Source organism: Lactuca saligna, chromosome 9, assembly GCF_052625555.1.
Source record: "Lactuca saligna cultivar CGN05327 chromosome 9, ASM5262555v1, whole genome shotgun sequence".
Lineage (NCBI taxonomy): Eukaryota > Viridiplantae > Streptophyta > Magnoliopsida > Asterales > Asteraceae > Lactuca > Lactuca saligna.
Genome location: NC_136425.1, coordinates 170,111,207 through 170,130,058, shown reverse-complemented (window position 1 = coordinate 170,130,058; position 18,852 = coordinate 170,111,207). Strand labels below are relative to the sequence as shown.

The window sequence follows — 18,852 nt, the reverse complement described above, 5'->3', positions numbered from 1 at the left end:
TTAAAATACACGGATGTCACGTTTTTTTAATTGAGGTTCAAAAATGCCATTAGAGGATCATACACAAGTTTTTTTGCATTCACAGCAAAAACAAAATCAGCATGTGCATAGTCATCTTGGTATTGTACAACAAGCTTATCCGGATCATGATCCTTAACGCTTTTGAGTAGTGTGTTGACGTCTTGCACATCAGCCAACTCATCTGCCCCTCCATAACCGAGGTACATTGGGAAATCTTTCGGGATGCTTTCCATGTCATAAACCGGAGGCGTGGATTGTCCGTAGTGCTTCTCATTATCATCAACATTTCCATAATCATACATTGTTATAGCTCCTGTTCGGATCACTACACGGATTTTCAATAAGAGTTATAAACAAATGAGTCTTAAATAGTATTTAAGTGTATGATACAACAGTTTTATGACTATTAAACTGAAGTTATAAATTTAGAGATCAAAATTTGGGTTAGTTACATAGTAATGCAAAATACTTTCATAATTTTATTGATCCACACAAATTAAAATGTTCTCTCTAAAAATATCATGTAATAGCACGCCCTATGTAGTTACATAATAAAGGTCCTAGGTTCAAAACCTAATATGTGTGTGGGTGGTGTAGAGTGTGACTTTGGAACAATGGAATATGACAAATGAAAATTTTTCTTTTTTTTTTTTTATTAATATTAAATGAACCCCGATGATAGGACATGTGTATATTAGTGTATGTGTGAGCACATATATGTAACATGATTTACCTAAGATGGTAATAAAACTAATAAGTTAATTAATACTCATTAAGTGGGTGTTTGGATAAATGAGTCTGCTACCAGCGATGTGCCACTATCCATATTCGCACCTATTTGTATCCATGAGTGTAGGTCGTTCGTGAATGCTTTGGACATTTAATTAATTAACTATGAATAAACTGGAGTTGAGGACCCCATCAACATTATATTTTCTTTTTTATCATAAATATTAATATATTAAATATAACTATATATATATATATATATATATATATATATATATATATATATATATATATATATATATATATATATATATATATATATATATATATATAAAACCATATTTAGCAGATAAAATGTTTTACTTTGAGCAAGATGGATCATGTTCTTAGCTGCGGTCGACTGAGGTTCGTGTTCAAGAAACTTATCCGTCATAGAAGAGTTAACACAACAGTTTTGCCCTACATCACCACAAACACAAATTGTTGTCAATGTGTTTTTTACACAAAATAATTTTAATCAAGCTACAAAAATACCAGTAAACGATGTCATCAAATCACTGCAATCGTTGCCAGGCATCTTGCATATAACACTAAGAAGATCAGCAACAGCTTTCCTGTATAGAATTGGGTAACAAGATACCATTTTGTTTATTTCAATTCAATAAAGTACGTTTATTGCAACAAAATTACACCCGTTAGGAAATGTAAAAAACTGTGAAATTGAGAACGATGTATATATATATCTTTCTTACCCTCTTGGAGCAAATTCATGGAGACCCAACCAATATAAGGCCTGTCATAAAAGAATATAACATTATTCGGGGACACTGTTTTACAACAATGAAACATTTTTTTTATTGACATAAACTATCAAGAAACTAAAGATTATAAAGAAGAAAGAGCTAAAGTTGGATTTTGTAACCAACAACTCTCGTTATTTTAAACTTTGGTGTTACGAAACAGAAGAGATTTACTTCGCCTAAGAAAGCATCTGCACCCGCTCTTGCAAGAGTTGAAGATATTTGGCCTAAATACGCGATAGGGCTAAGCAAAACAGCCGATCTTAACATGTTCAATGTTTGGTCTTTTGAAAAGGCAGAAAACGCGATCAAAGTTCCCTACATCATCGGAAACGTTAAAACACAAATTGTTAGGAATAAACGAGAAAATAAATCACGTACATAAAAAAGAACACAAGTAAAGAATTGAATATTTAACGTGGTTACATTAAAATAAATATACTAACCGATGACTTGTCACAAAGTTAATTTGAAAAATATAAATTAGCTAACACTATTTGGTTGGATATTATTACCAAGGAATGACCAACATAATGCATGTTTTGGCCTGTTTGATCATGCACAAATTGGATCGAAGCAGGGAGATCAAATGCTACTAATTCGTCCCATGACCATTCCCAATAAGCCTGGAAATTAAAACACAGTTTTCTGTTAAAAGTCCATAAATAATCACAAAAATGATTTATAAAACAGAAAACGTGTCATGATCATAAAAGGAAACATATATACTGGATCACTAGGATTAAGTGATGTATGGCCACGACTATAATTGGTTCCGCGAGTGTTCGCTATCCAAACATCGAAACCGTTATCTGCCAAAATGAATCCAAGAGATTCATCCGGAGAGTTTAAAACCCACGTCCCACCATCCTGTTAAATACCAAAACAAAAACTACTCAATTCATTGAAGTATTTAATGTTTTCGTTAAAGATGTCATTAATGTATTCACGTATAGGTTGCAAAATTACCATAAGAACCCCGTGTTGTAATAAAACCGGGGGTTTGTCTGACTTTTTACCTCCCTGTCCTGTCGGAATACGTTGCATGCTAAGTATATAACCATCTTTTGTTGTCACCTAAAACAAACAAAAAAGGTTACACAATTTCAACCCAAATATGTAAACAGGAAGGGAAAATGAATTATAAACCCAACGAAGTTTTCAAACCGTTCAAAAAACATCAATTATGTTTTGTCTGTTTATGAAAACCCAACGAACATAACTTTTTGTCTAAAAAGCTCAACTAACTTATACTTCTTATTTAGGGTCAACGGGTTAATGAAAATCAACGAATGACATGACTTATGACGTGTAATTAAATATCGGAAAATGACTTGTAAGACCAACGAAGTTTCAAAACCGTTCATAAAACTCCAATCATATTTTGTTTGTTAAAAAAAATGATTGAGGGTTTTTGAACAGTTTTGAAACTTCATTGGTCTACACGTCAGAAGTCATGTCATTTGTTGACTTTAATTAGTCAGTTGAACCTGAATGGGAAGTGAACGAAAGTGTAAGTTAGTTGAGCTTTTTTAGACAAAAGGTTAGTTCGTTGGATTTTCTTGAACAGACAAAACATAATTGAGTTTTTTTGAACGGTTTAAAAACTTAGATAGACTTTTAAGTCATTTTCCCAAACATGAACGATTTCAAGTGCATTCATCATTAATAGGTCCAACGAGTAAAACTAAAAATATAGCTAAAAGAATTAAAAAAAAAAGTTCAAACAAGTCATGTAATATATTTAAGGGTTACAACTTTCTGAAGTGTTTTACTTAAACTGATCGTTTCTATAATTATATTTAATACATTAGTTATTCTCGAAAAAGGATGGAAAACATAATTAGTGTTAACGAGTCAACTCAAACCACTTTTAATTTGTGACCAATATACATACCACATAATTAACTTATCTTTAGATATTGTCACCGAAAATATGAACCAAGTAAACACATACCTTGTGCTCTTCGCATGTGTAGCCTTGTGTCTCAATCAATAAGCTACATATGCCAACCTGATTAATCGGCGAAGAGGACAACTCATCTCGACTATTGATTGAATTTACGTTACGTATAGCTTCAGAGATCGAGGTTAAGTAAAGAAAAACGATAATTTTAGTGGTAATTGTATAGGCCATATTTGTATCCATGGAGCACCATTGAGTGTCCTTTTTATATAGAAAAAAACATTGGCACTAGGACAAAATAAATCATAGTTTAAAACGAGGGTCAAGATCCCTAGAACAAAGTAAATCATAGTTCAAATCATAGTTCTTGGACCATTTGATTAACATTACCCCTGTGTCTGGACCAAGATTTCGTTGGAACCACGGTTGACCTCTACTATGGCCATTTCGAAGGTCTAGAACTCTAGAACAAAGTGTTCATACGACACTAGACATGGTAGAATAGATGAGTGACTTAGGGAAATGGTCAAAACGAATAATATTTTACGGGTTGAAATAATAATTTAAAACATATGTGTGTCTCGTATTAAGTGACTAGGCCTCTAATATATGGTTATCTCGAAATTTACAGCAAAGTGGTCATAAATAAGACACTAGATGTGGCAAAATGGATTAACTATATTTTTTTTGAAACAACAAATATCATTAAAAGTCATCACCGTTTAGCAAGAAACTAACAAGCGTGGACAAGAGTACAAACTAGGAAAGAAGAAATATATATATATATATATATATATATATATATATATATATATATATATATATATATATATATATATATATATATATATATATATATATATATATATATAGATGTGCAAAAGGTGAACTACACCACTTAGCCCAAGTACTACACCCTATATGACTCTTATGTGTAACTCACATGTAAGATACAATTATTATCATATTCAGGGTCGGTTCTGAGGATACAAATGCCTTGGACGAACTGGAAAAAAAAAAAAAACTCTTAGGCCTTAACGTGTAACGAATTAAATTATATGAACTACTTTTTTTTAAGTTGACGATAAGTTATATGACAATAAACATAACAAAATCATAGAATTTTAATGAGTATCTACTAATTGTTCTGGATCGGAAATTATAAGATACAATTATTATCATATCCAGGGCCGGTTCTGAGGATACAAATGTCTTGGACGAACTGGAAAAAAAAGCCCTTAGGCCTTAACGTGTAACGAATTAAATTATATGAACTACTTTTTTTTTTTAAGTTGACGATAAATTATATGACAATAAACATAACAAAATCATAGAATTTTAATGAGTATCTACTAATTGTTCTGGATCGGAAATTTTATACTACAATTGCACTGAAAATATAAATATTTTAATAAAGCAAAGATGTTAAATGTTAGTTAGGTCATTAGTAAAATGTGACAAAAATCTACTCTTCTCCTTCAACCATCCAACTATTCTCTGTTTATAACTAGAAACCATCACTATCATAATCTTTTTGGAAATCATTATAAATTAATGAAACAAATGGATGCATGGTGTAAGAAAACTCAATAAAAATAATTAATCTTTTAACAAAAATACAACTTAATAGTTTAATAAAATATTATAAGAATGAATGTTGCAAACTTGTTCTTAGTTGATGAAAAAAAAAAAAAAAAAAAAAACAAAAAAAAAAAACAAAAAGATAAAAAAAAGAGAGTTTAATGGAAGCGCACAAAGTAAGTTTTGGCTAAATTAGAAAGGCAGATTCTTAAACAATGACGATAATGAGATTCGAACCTGAAGTGTACGTGCATAGAGTTACAATACAAGGGGTATACTTACCGGTTGAGCAACACGACACTTATGCTCTTATTTGAAGGATTTGTTATTTATATAAATATTAAACAAATAATATGGCTAAATCAAAGGCCCTATTTTTTTGGGGGGCGTTGTACGGCTGCCCTTCTTACCCCCTCTCAAATTCGGCCCTGATCATATCCGTTGTTTTCGTTGGAGATACTCACAATTTTTTTAAACTACATCATTTATGGCTAGCAATACACGAGACATGTATCGCTCTTTTACATGTACAATTGCCCTAAGAGCCCGCGAAGTCAGTGAACTCCAAGATTTTGGCGAATTGAACTAATTGCAGGCCACAATATTTGATAATCCGTTCTTGCACCTTCATTATGAACTCACAATTAGAAAATAGATGGTTCGATGTCTCAAATTCCTTATCGCATAATGGGCAACTAGGGTTGTTCCCTTTGATTCCTCTAACCACCAAAGTATCCCCCACCGGTATTCTATTTAACGAAGCTCGCACACAAAACAACAAACCTTTAGAGGGACTGATTTGGACCAATAAATCATCGCCATTTATACGAGTTCATTTTAAAATTTATTAACCTCATCATAAAGTCTATGTATCTTCCCTAAAGTCTGTGTATCTTCCATCTGAGTTTATTGTGAACCGAAAGCCAAAATTGTTGTTGGAAGGCACCTCCATGTTGCCTATAGCCAAGTAAAGCTGGAAGATTTCCCTAAGAACATCCTCATTTCTCGGTATCTATTTCCAACGTCATGAGAATCCATTGGCAAAAATTCTTTCCTGAATCAAGAAACATTTTCGTTCTTCAAGATTATAAAGAGTTGGGAATGGGGCTTGGAAAGTGATATTGTCACACCATATATCTTTCCAAAAGAGTATGTTAACACTAGAACCTAGAATTAATCTGAAGTAATCTTTGTAATTGATGCCAATGGAGTCTAGATTATTTATCTCCTTGTAAATGTTAGACCATACCATTTGATGATTTCTGAGCAATGTATGATACCGGTTTCCTCCTTAAGTTATGTATGCTCAGGATTTCATTTTTCCATAAACTATTGGCACTGTTGTATGATTTCCACCACCATTTCATTAAAAGTGAAATGCTTTGTGTTTTTAGGGTTCCCACACTAAGTCCGTCATCTTTTTTTAGCATCGATGACTTTTTTTCCAGTCCACCCAATGCATTTTCAATTTCTGATCATCTCACCTACAGAAAACGTCGTCTGATTTTTTCAAGAGATTCAAGAACTCCTTGTGGTGCTTTGAATAATGACAAGAAGTATGTGGGAAGACTGTCAGTATAGATTTTATAAGGGTTAATCTTCAACCAAATGATAATGTGCTTGCCTTCCAAACCGATAACTTGGATTTGAATCTGTCGACGATAAGTTTCCAATGCTTTTTTAGGGCTATATTGGCACCCACAAGCACACTAAGATAGGTGAAGGCAAAGTTTCCTTCACAACAGCCAATTATGGAAGCCATATGGTGTAATTCACTGTTTGGAATACCGACTCCAAACAATCGTGATTTCAGAAAATTCACTATGATCCCTAAAACAATATGAAAACATTTAAGAATAGGAGATAAGTTTTTAGTACTGTCTAGTTTCCATTCTCCTGCAAAAGAGCTTCGTCAACATAAAATAAGTGTGAGATGGATGGGCTACATTTTGGAAGTTTTATTCCACATAATAATAAGTTCTCACAGACGCTTTTAATAGCGACGCTCAATCCCTCCATAGTCAGAATGAAGACAAATGGAGATAGGGGATCTCCATCACAAACACCTTTAGATATTTGAAACTTGTCTCTTGGTGAGTAATTCACTAAAACTGATGATCTTAATGAAGAGAGACATCCTCTAATACAAAACCTCCATTTTAGTCCAAATCTCATTTGCTCAATTGTCGTATCAAAGTAGTTATAGTTAATTCAATCAAATGCTTACTCAAAACCACTGGCGTAGATTTTTCAATCTCTCATCAGCGTATGGTACATTATGTTGAATCATACAACTTTAAAGAAGAAAATAAGGAGATAAAGGATTGTTTCAGTCACACTGAGGTGGAATCAGTGTGAATCATCAACAGTGATAACCCATCCACAAGAAGTGGTTTAATCCTTGCATCATAGAGTTAGTTGCAGCCTAGAGTCATAGATTCACCATCAATTCATAATGGTACTGTGATACCTCAGACTAGGAGGCCAAGGACATGAATAACCTTTTATCATTTAAGGATCAGACAAGTAACCCTTACGCTGATGACTATGAAATCAGGGTAAGCCATTGGGTTATGCTCAATGTTTTAGCAGAACATGATACTTGATGCATATGGCAAGCATTCTTCCAGGTACAGGAGTTAGGTAAGAGACAATTAACTAAAACTAAAAACCCAAGCCTTTTTTTTAATATTTTTTTATTTGGGCTAGGAAATCTCACTTGAATGTTTAGACGATGCTAGAAAATCAACGTGAGGGGGTTACTCAATGTCATCTCAACATATAGTCTCACTAATGAGATACTTAGAGAGATTTAGGAACATACAACAACATTTTTCTAGGGACGATGAATTGTCAATAGTTACATACTTGGCTTATTAACTGCCCCCTTCAAATTCTTTAAAATGGTACAAGACAAAATAATAAATAATATAAGAATACAAATAAAATAGCTAATAAAACAAGGAAATATTCTAAAAGCGATATTTTTCATCTTTTTCAGAAAGAAGATAAAGACCCGATTCATCAAATCTTTTAAATTGAAGTGCCATAAATGAACTTCCTTTCGAGACACCAAGGTTACATATTTTTCCTTGCTTGATTCCTTCTTGATGTCTTTACAAAGAGCTTTGGTCTCTTCGTAATTTTGTAGATTTCCAAACAATGAGTTCAAATCCATGGCATTGATCTTTTCATTGTTTTTAAGGACATGAGTATGATGTTCCCAGATTTTCCCAAGAGAATCCAAGAACTTAAGGTCCCAACTGAGATGAATGATTGAACATTCCCAGCCTGCACATATCACGAACCAAGCAGTTAAATCTATTAAACGTTTGGATTGGTGATTTACCTTGTTGAGCGAAGATGTGCTCATATCTCTAGTTAAGGTTATTGATGGTAGTGGCCCTGAACTTTTATAGTGCACTAACAAGCCACTGTTAGTGTATCCATCATCTCTTGCTCCGACTCACAATTATATACAAGATGATACAAGTGATAGCGAAGAGAGTTTCCTATCACAGTTTTAGCTTTCACATCAAGACTAACCAACTTCATGTCATCGTCGTGATATCTAGTCTCTGGTTTTTGATTCAAATGACCAACGGGAGCATTGTTAACCATAAATTGACACATAGGAAAGTGAGGACCATTTTCAACAATTTTAAGCATATCATAGTCTATGGTTTTAAGAATAATCATGGTCTTAGTTATCCACACAACGAAGTTGTGCTCATCGAAAGGAGGAATCTTGTTGAGGCCAAAGGACTTGGGGTTATAGGAAGTCGACATGATACCTTGAGTGTATCAAAAACCTAATTTGATACCAATTGAAGGTTAGTATTAATCGGATATACTTCAAGTAAAATAAATAAAGACCAAGCAAATTAACTTAAACAAACAAAGAACATAAAAAGTAAAGAACACGAGATATTCACAAAGTTATCTCTCACCAAGAAAATGGGTTATCACAAAGATGGTCCCCAAGAATTAGATTAAGGTTTCACCCTAATGTTGTATATATACTAATCTATCCTAGTACATCCCTTTAATAAATGTATTGTATCTAATCTATACCAAGAATGGATCCTTATCAAAAAGATATCGGATCTGCTAACTATTCTATACATATCTATATAGTTACCTAATATATAAAGATTACATTATATAACTACTCACTGACATTGATCTTCATGTTGATACTAATAATGTCTTGAGATGCTGACGATGGCGTTGGCGGTCAGCATATAAAGTGTTTGACTCATCAGATCATTAGGTGTGACCTTACAAAGATGAACATAAAAATGATTTCTATTACATTTTTATAAATATTATAAAAATATAGATCATTTTACTATAATATGAAATTTGTCATGTACGATACCATAATTGATTCTCTGATTTTAAGAATCATTACCTAGTAAATTATGTATCGTATCAATTATAGACCTTATCAAATATTATGGGAATTGTTGGTTTCATATTGGTTGAAACATGGAAAATGTTATAAAAACAGCAGTTATGTTACCTGAATTTTGTCACGATACACAATAAAATTTGGAATTATAATAAGTCTTACGAATCTCAAATACTAAAAGACTTTAATCAATGTAAAACCCCAAAATCAAGATAAAATTTTCATTTTCAAAGCCAAACCAAAAGCCATAATTGCTTACAAAACATGATTCCCAAATGTCAATATCGTAAATCAGAGTATCCCAAAATCAAATCTCATAAAATCCGAAGGATGTGCATGATCAATCCTTCGCCTTGCCCTTGTTCTCTGAAGTACCTGAAACCATAACAATCAAATTGTAAGCCAAAGATCAGTGAGCTTCCCCAAAATTCCACCATACAACATATAACAACATGCATACAAGGTTCATAGCCATCGGGCTAGATTACCTCTAAGCCCGTAACATAAGTCTGGTTTGCCCAAAGCTCATGTCTGGATTGCTCCGAGCCCATATCATAACTCTATCTTGCCTTTCCAGTCCACAACTTATGTCTGGCTTGCTTTTAGGTTTATTGGCTTCTGCACAAAATAGTATTTCCTCAACCCAACCGCACTATGTCGACATATTCAACAAAATAACAGTTAACCAACAAATAGATAATCATGCAAATTTTACCGATCACTACAGTAAAACAACATCCTATATACCATGATACATAACCTAGTGGGCATACATTGTTGCCTTAGACCCACGAGAACAGTGAGGAAAACACACATCATAGTCTGAAATGTACTAAATAGATCACTGCTCCAACTACTATCTCAATAATAAACAAGGACCTAAACTCAAAATACCCAAAATACCCCTAAGTCAAACTTAGTTAACCCCCTGGTCAATGGTCAAAGTCATAAAGTCATAAAGTCAAAGAACGTCAACATAAAATGAATACGCTCAACATACGTAGTAACTACGCCTAGTGTAGTGAACCCTTTGCCAAGTTACGGAGCTTCTACCAAGTCTGTGCAGCGTACCACTAGGTAAGCCAAGTGTAATCAGTTGGTTTCTTTTTTCTCTATTAAGATCTTATTCCATTAAGATACCATGTCCAAAGTTCAGATCTAATCCCAAATATCATTCTAGCTAAGTCATAAAGCTTCCAACTTTATGATTTTTGATGTTTAGTAGTGGTCCAAAAATTAAAAATCCTAACTTAAAACCACAACTCTTACAGACCAAGATCACATTTTTATGATTCCTAATAATCAAAAATGTTTGAAAGGACGACTCTTTTAATTTATAGTAAGCCATACTCATGATCACCAAGCTTATAGAATTAAAATGCATAAAAACTTAAGAACTAGCAAGATCCAAGGAAAACATTCATCAAGATCCAAGCTTTATACCTTCAAAGGATGCTTGAAGATGAGATAATTCAAGATCTAAGTTGCCTTGAGCTTCTAAAACAATATACCACCTTCTTCCTCTTTCACAAGCATAACAACACATCCCTTTCAAGCTCAAAATTACATACCAAAGGACTACGGTTTGCAAGGGACATTTTGGGAGATGGAAACTAATGAAGGAAAGGTTTTAAGGAGATAATGATGCTTATATAGTGCTAAAACCCTAAAACTTATGGTTTGCACACCTGACACATACGCCCAACATACCAATGAGTATGCTCAATGTAACGCTCGTAGATTCGGGCTAATCAATTAAGAGACGATCAACATGAAAAATGACTTTTTGATAGAAGATTATTTAGAATAAATAATCTTAACCAAAGTATAGTATATGTCATAGGGATTCCACACATATAAAGAACGTTGAAATCCGACTTATAACGAAGAAGTTATGACCCGTCGAAGTTTTGCGACTAACCCGACACGATACCACGTATCGTAAAAAGTGAATTTTTGATAAACTAGTTTTTAGCCTTAGAGATTTAAATGAAATTTGTAGTATACATTAAACCGAGATCGTGCATATAGAGAACCTCCAAATCTGACTTCATTTGAGAAAGTTATGACTTTTCTAAGATTTTGTAAAACAGTAAACAGCCCGAAAATCGAATTTTAGATTGATTGATTTTTAGCTGACACAACCTAAACGAAAATTGAAGATCTCGTTAATAGGAGATCAATGACATATAGGCAGTCAAAAACGGATGTCGGATGACAAAGTTAAAAAAAAATTAACGGACTTTAACTCTCTAGGCCTGTTAAAATATAACTTTAAAAATAAAAATCAGCTGACGGAGTCTAAACAAAAGTTATAGATTCCATCGATACCTATGTGTGGATATGTAGCATGAGTACGCCCATTGTTACATGTAGCATGAGTACGCCCAACGTAGATCGGATTATGCCCAGCGTACCCTTACGTATGCCCAACGTACGCAATTGCTTCCAACCTATAAATAAAGCTCGTTTTTCCTCATCGCTCGACACCAATCTAATCCATTTCTCTCCCAAACACCCCCAAACCCTCTAAGTTTTTGCGTAGGACCTCCTAGGTGTTCGAAGCAAGTCGTGAAGCACCAGAAGGCCCCGAGAGGTAGAGATTTTGGCTAAGAGGTTCTGCCCACACAGAGTCGAGTTCCTTGCTAAACCCCCATGTAAGTGAGTTTTGTTTACCCTACTTTAAGTATAACTTATGTTTAAGATCATTATTGTTATTATCAACCTATAAACAATATTTATTAGTGATTCCAAGTAGTTATATTGATTGATATACTTACGGTGATGATGTCTAGGTTGTGATTTCGTGAGTTGTTCAAAGTGGAATTTCAAAACAGTATATTTCGTATACCAAATGGACCCTACCTACGATATGATCCTACCTAGTTGTTACTTACTTCATAGATCATGAAAGTAGACTTTGTGTTAATGATAAATTTGGCCTAATAATTAGTTGCAATAAATATTAGACTAAAAAATTAGCGATAATAATTCCAGGTTGCCTCGAAGGAAAAAACGATTGTTAAAAGGAAAGCGCTGCCTAAATTACAAGTCGTCACTTTATCAAGTGAGTGAATTATCCCTTTCATGAATGTGATTTTATGTGACATCCCCATTTTCACGGCCAGAAAAGACCGATTTTGTTTATGCTTTATAAAAATAAGAGTACTTCTTTTCATAAAAATGTTGCGAAATTTGTTCCCAGAAAAAAACACGATAAATATGTTATCAAAATATTTTCGAATAAACATATTTTATTCATTTTAAAACGTTTGGGATTTCATCGTCAATACAGAAACATAAGCATACACATAACTTACATTTATACACTAGTGATCTACATCTCTTTAATCTCTCAATGTAATGTGACTTCATATCAACACCTGTGATATAAATAAACTGAGTGGGTCAGGTTGGGAAACCTGGTGAGTACATAGGGTTTTCAACCCACAATAATATAATTATTATGTTTAACAATCAAACAATCAACCCAATTACCCATCCCCATTATCTTCTTTACTCTTAAGGATCTACCCTAAGAATCATCTATCACTCGTTCATTCATTCCCAAGGATTCGGCAAGAAATTCATCGTTGCCACGGTTTACACAATGGGCACTAAGTCTGCATAGTTGCCAGGGTTTAGGTATCAAGTCTGCATGATCACCAAGGTTTAGGCACCAAGTCTGCATGGTCACCAAGGTTTAGGCACCAAGTCTGCATGGTCACCAAGGTTTACAGTACACCGGGTGAACACGTCGTTCACAACACCTACAGGTTGCGAGCCTGCTAGTGTTCCATTGGACTGTCTAGAATAGTCTGTGGTTGTCATCCATACTCTGCTGAATGATGGGGCCATCATTTGGGAAAAAGGCTTCTCACATCGTCCACCTCTCACCCTCACCTCGTGGTCTATAATACCTCTCAACTCATCATCCAACTCATATTCCATCTATTATATCTACCCATGTTTATCCCAACATTATCGTAGATATAAAATACATATACATTTTAAATCATTGAAAACATGTATAAAAATGTTCATCCAACATAGATAGAAAGTATTCAGAAAATATGCACACATAGCACGTAATTTATATAAAATACTTCATATCTATGTGTAAGCTGAAAGTAACTATGCACTCACTTGATAAGGTGATGACTCGGTACTCGGACAGCACTTCATTACTATTAAAACAATTTCCCTTCGATAAAACCTAGTACCAATACGACTAAGGTTTAGTCTAACGATAACCGCGACAAATTAATAATCTAGCTATTATTACTAGTATATAAGTGTTAAATAACACTCAATATAACTCATAATAATAGCCTAAATAATTATTTTAAGGACCTAATAACATTACTATAATTATTTGAAAGCTATATTAAAAATTGCTTAAGCGTACCTCACTTACAGCGGATTTTAAAGAAAATCGGGCTTTGCTCAGAGCAGCGTTTCCGAAACCGAAAGACCCTTTTTCTCGGGACTCCGGGAGCCTCGGGGCTTCCTTAGGGTGCTAGGGGTTTTTCCTAGGGTTTAGGGGAGTTAAAACCCTTAGAGAGAGAAAGATTGTAGAGAGAGAATGAGAAAATGTGTGAAAAATCCGGAGACTCTCGCCCCCTTTTATAGCCTGCAAGCCTCGGACGTACGCTGGGCGTAGTCATCGGATAAGGATGCCAACCGAAGCCAGTTGTCTTGCACGTGCATCGGATGACAAGGAGCGAAGGTACGCTGGGTGTACCGACTTTGAATGCGAGGCGTAGTCGAGGAGTGATGTGTCTGAATCCGAGGCAAGGCGTGATCAGCAAGCGACGATCCAGATCATGCCACGTCATCATCAGCTTCGCAAATTGCACTCTTAACTTTTAAAACCCATAAATTTCGCATACGAGCTCCATTTTTGACATTCTTTATATCCACGCGAAGGCGGGAACGTACTCTACAACTTTCGTTTGGACTCCGTCGGCTAATTTTTAATTTATTTTAAAAGTTATATTATTAATAGGTCGGGATAGGATTGGTCCGTTAAAAAATCATAACTTCTTCATCCGACGTCCGTTTTCGTCCCTCTTTTTCTCGTTACGCTACTCTTAACGAGATCTTCGATTCTCATTTAGGTCGTGTCGGCTAAAAACCGCTCGTTCTATTATTCGAATTTCGGGTTGTACACTGCTAATCCGAAACTTCGAAAAATCATAACTTCTTCATACAAAGTCAGATTTGGGCGTTCTTTTTATGGAAGCTCTTGGTTTAACGTATTCTACGACTTTTATTTAGATCGCTAAGGCTAAATCTTGCTCTATCGTAAATTCACAATTTATGTTTCCCGATGCCGTGCCGGTTCCGTCGCGAAACTTCGACGGGTCATAACTTCTTCGTTATAACTCGGATTTCGGCGTTCTTTATATGTACGGAAACCTTATGACATATTCTACAACTTGGTTAAGATTATTTATTCTAATTAATCTATATAGTTTGGGATGTTTTGATGAGTTTCTAACGTGTTTGGATGTCAATTAAGTCATAATAGAAGTTTTCAAAATAATAACTTAATTTGTAACTTAAATGGAAACAATTCGAAAAAGACGAATTTTATGGACGGAAGCGGGTTACAGCGGTGGGGCAAACTTCGAGTTGTCACATTATCCCCCCGTTAGAGGGAATTTCGTCTCAAAATTCAAACCTTAAATACGACTCAAGGATTTCGAAAGAGACACGGATACTTCGATTTCATCGGATCTTTTACGCTCCCAAATGAACTCGTGTCTTCGTATGGCATTTCAGTGAACCTTTGTTATCGGGATACGGTTTTGGTCACATTGAAGGGATTACTAGGGTTTCATCGGGTAGGAACTTCTTATGAATAACGATGTGGAATACCGGATGGTTGCTGCTAAGTTCGGAAGGTAGTCAGAGTTTGAAGGTTACGGAATCGATACTAACGAGGATCTCGAAGGGTCTAATGCACCACGGGTTAAGTTCTCCGCCCTTTTCCAAGGCGTACCATGTCTTTCCAGAGTAAGATATCCTACAAGAGGGTACATCTTTCGATGTTGGAATAGTTGAGGTTTTGGCGATTCAGGAAATATTCTGGATGAAGCTGTAATAGTAGTCAGCGAGACCCAAGAATTGACGTGTTTCTGTGGGTGTCTTCGGTGCCGACTAATTCTCTATTACTTTGATCTTAGGAGGATTCCACACGTATGTCTTCATTGTCTACTACATGACCAAGGAAAATGGTTTGACCGATGGACATCACTACGAACTTATAGTGATCATAGCGAGTCCGGCATACTGCCTACGGAACATCACTCTCATGGATTTGTAGCTGTCGGTACCTTGACTTTAAGTTTATCTTTGAGAAGTGGTTGGTTCTCTGAAGTGGATCGAAAAGGTTATCTATTCGAGGAAAAAGGATATCGGTTTTGACGGTCGTTTTGACTACTGAAATAGTTCCAGGAATTTGGTTGATGCGAAAACTCAACCTGAGGTTCGGAAAGAATTCTCGGAAGCTCTCTAGGAATACATCAGGACAATCACAGACTTCGGGGACGTTCTCGAAGTTTTTAACTTCCTTTTTCCCGCGGATCACATGGGCTAGGAATGCATGACACTCCTTTTGGGGAAAACTCTTGAGTTTTGATGCACGAAATGATATGAATGTCAGAACCAAATCTATCGTCGTAGATCATGAGGGTCTGACCAAAGAGGAGATTGGAACGGGTAGCTTTTTCAATACACGGGTATCGGCACGATTGGGACTCAACCAGTCCATGTCACAGACAACGTCAAAATTATGGAAACTGGCATAGGATCAATGGATGAAGAATGATCGTTCAGAGCAAAGGTACAACCTATGGATGTATCGATAAAGTTCTCTTTCCCACTGTTAGTCGTCTCGATGGTGATTGTTTCATTTACTAGTGAAGGGCTAAGATTAAGAAGATGTTTGAATGAATAGTTAACAGATTTTCTTTTAGCACTAGAATCGAAAAGGATTGCAGGCGTAAGAGTTGTTGAGGAGGAGTATACCTGAGGCGACGGTGGGATCAACAGTTGTCTCTTCTCGTCCTATTGCTAGAACTCTTCCGGTGTTGCCAGCCGTTGCTACCTTGGGGCAGTTTCGCTTGTAATGCCCTACTTCTCCGCAACTATAGCAGGCCTGACCAATGCCCGCTCCGGAAGTCTGATTTATTGATGGAGTTGGTATCTTACAGTTCTTTGCAGTGTGACCCTTCTTGCCACAACTATTGTAAAATACCTCTATACATGGGCTGGAAGTGAGGTGATGATAGTTGCACTTGTCACAACTATGGAGGGTTCCAGCATACCTACTGGTAGGTTTTCGAGCTGAGGATCCAACAACATAAATAGTTGCAGGGGTAGTAGTAGCGTGAACTGCCAAAGTTTGTTGCCTCTTCGAAGACTCCTGTGATATTTGAATTTTCTTCTTCTTTCCAATTTTTCTGATCTCGTCACTCCTCTCTGTCAGTTCAGGAGTGGTAGCTGCTTCCTGAAGGTCATCACTATGGTCGATTAAGATTCGTGCTAAGCATTTGGCGCTGTCGTATGTGTCTGGCCTAATATCAATGACGTTCCCTTTTGTTGGCTTGGTCAGCCCCCAGATGAATCTCTCTATCTTCTTATTCTCCGGGGTAACCATTCCTGGACAGAGTAGCGCTAAGTCATTGAACCTGGAAGTGTAAGTGGCAATATCGGAAACTTTCATCTTCAAGTTCCAGAGTTTCTGCTCTAATTTCTGCATTTCGCCCCGAGGGCAGTACTCAGCCAGAAGAAGTTCCTTTATGGCCTCCCAACCCATAGCATTAGCTACAGTTAAAGTTAGGGATTTGACTTAGCCGTTCCACCAAGTCAGAGCTTTGTCGATGAAGGTGCAGGCGGAGAACTTCACCTTATCAGATTCTGAGCAGGCACAAATTTCAAAGATTGATTCGATTTTCTCGAACCATCGGGTGAGGGAAATGACACCTCCAGTTCCATCAAAGGACGTGGGTTTTGCGTTTGTGAAGTCTTTATAGGAACCCCCTCTTCGGTGTCCTTGACTATCTTCTAGGTTTTGGGGCTGGGAACCACCTCCTGAACTACCGGGGTTCCTTTGTGACATGGCAGTTGTCACTGCCGCAGTAACAGCTGCCTGAAGTGTTGCAAGATCGATTGGAAGAGAAGGTGGTGGCGGAGGGTTATTGGTCTTTGAGCTGGGTCTCCTTCTTGGAGGCATCTTGATCTAATAAGATCAGGAAAGAGAGGATGGTAAGTCCTCTGAATTGAATCAAGAGATATGATAGTTATATATTCCGAATAAGCGATAAAGCAGGAAAGAGTTATCAAAACAAAAAAATTATTGATAAAGGAATGATCAGGGAACAACACTTGAATGAGGTTTTCTACAAAGGACTGGCTCGAGAAATACTCCTATAGTATTTCATGATTCTCTACGACCATGGTTCGATGTTTGGGGTATTAGGGTAAGTTTAGGCATGCTGAACACCACAGTCACTCCCAAACACATGTTGGTCGTGTCTCGAATGAATATAGTTGGCCAAACTATATTGATTCTAGACACAACTACATAATTGTCCAGGTTTAAGCGCAGCATACAACACCTATTTACTTATGTTTTGTTCTACTTGTAGTTACGGATCTCGGCGGTTAGGTATACTTGTATACTTTTTGAAAATACTTATACTTTGAAGTATACTTTTAGTTCAAAGCACTTAGGCCCCTTTAATGTTTATAGTTTTATACCATGTAAGGTTTGGTATACTTAGTTCACTATAAACAAGGGCTTTGATGCCAATATGTCACACCCCGAAATTGAAGGCAGAAACTTTCCGGGGCGGAGGACGTCATGAATATCGCAACCAATGTACATAGTAAGCAAAGTAAACAACCATTACATTACATATTAAAATTTACATTTGTTCAAAAGTAAAGTTGTACAAGTGATGATACATACGTGTATATATATATATACACACACACACACACACACACACACATATATATATATATATATATATATATATATATATATAAACAAAAGTAAGACGTGTCTTCTACGCACTCCGTCTTCGTCAAAAGGGTCGTCGGGTACCTTTCTAATGCGGACCTGAGAATACAAGCAGTTTGAAAATCAGCATAAAGCTGGTGAGTTCATAAGCGGTTTTGTTTTTTGAAAATGTACGAGTTTCCTTTTAGTTTCTGAAAATGTTACGACCCAAGAAAATCCCATATTTTCTTAAAAGTAATGTTTGGTTAACTGTTATATTGTATGGTTCTGATTATGTTCAATTGTTATCCCAAGAAAATCCTATATTTTCCTAAAGTTTTTGTGAAGTGTTATCGAACCTGAAAGTAACGTACAAGTATCTACCATA

General features: G+C 35.7%; 1 protein-coding gene across 1 annotated transcript; it reads right to left on the bottom strand.

Moving 5' to 3' along the window:
• On the bottom strand, positions 1-8,658 carry LOC145016927 (triacylglycerol lipase 2-like). The gene is made up of 10 exons (XM_078975079.1): positions 8,466-8,658; positions 8,120-8,328; positions 2,520-2,627; positions 2,280-2,420; positions 2,066-2,176; positions 1,725-1,868; positions 1,503-1,543; positions 1,285-1,364; positions 1,114-1,209; positions 1-346 (listed from the first exon to the last, which is right to left on the bottom strand). The coding sequence occupies exons 1-10, from the start codon at positions 8,656-8,658 to the stop codon at positions 27-29; spliced, it is 1,443 nt and encodes a 480-aa protein (XP_078831205.1). The 3' UTR covers positions 1-26.
• Positions 8,659-18,852: the final 10,194 nt, after the last annotated feature.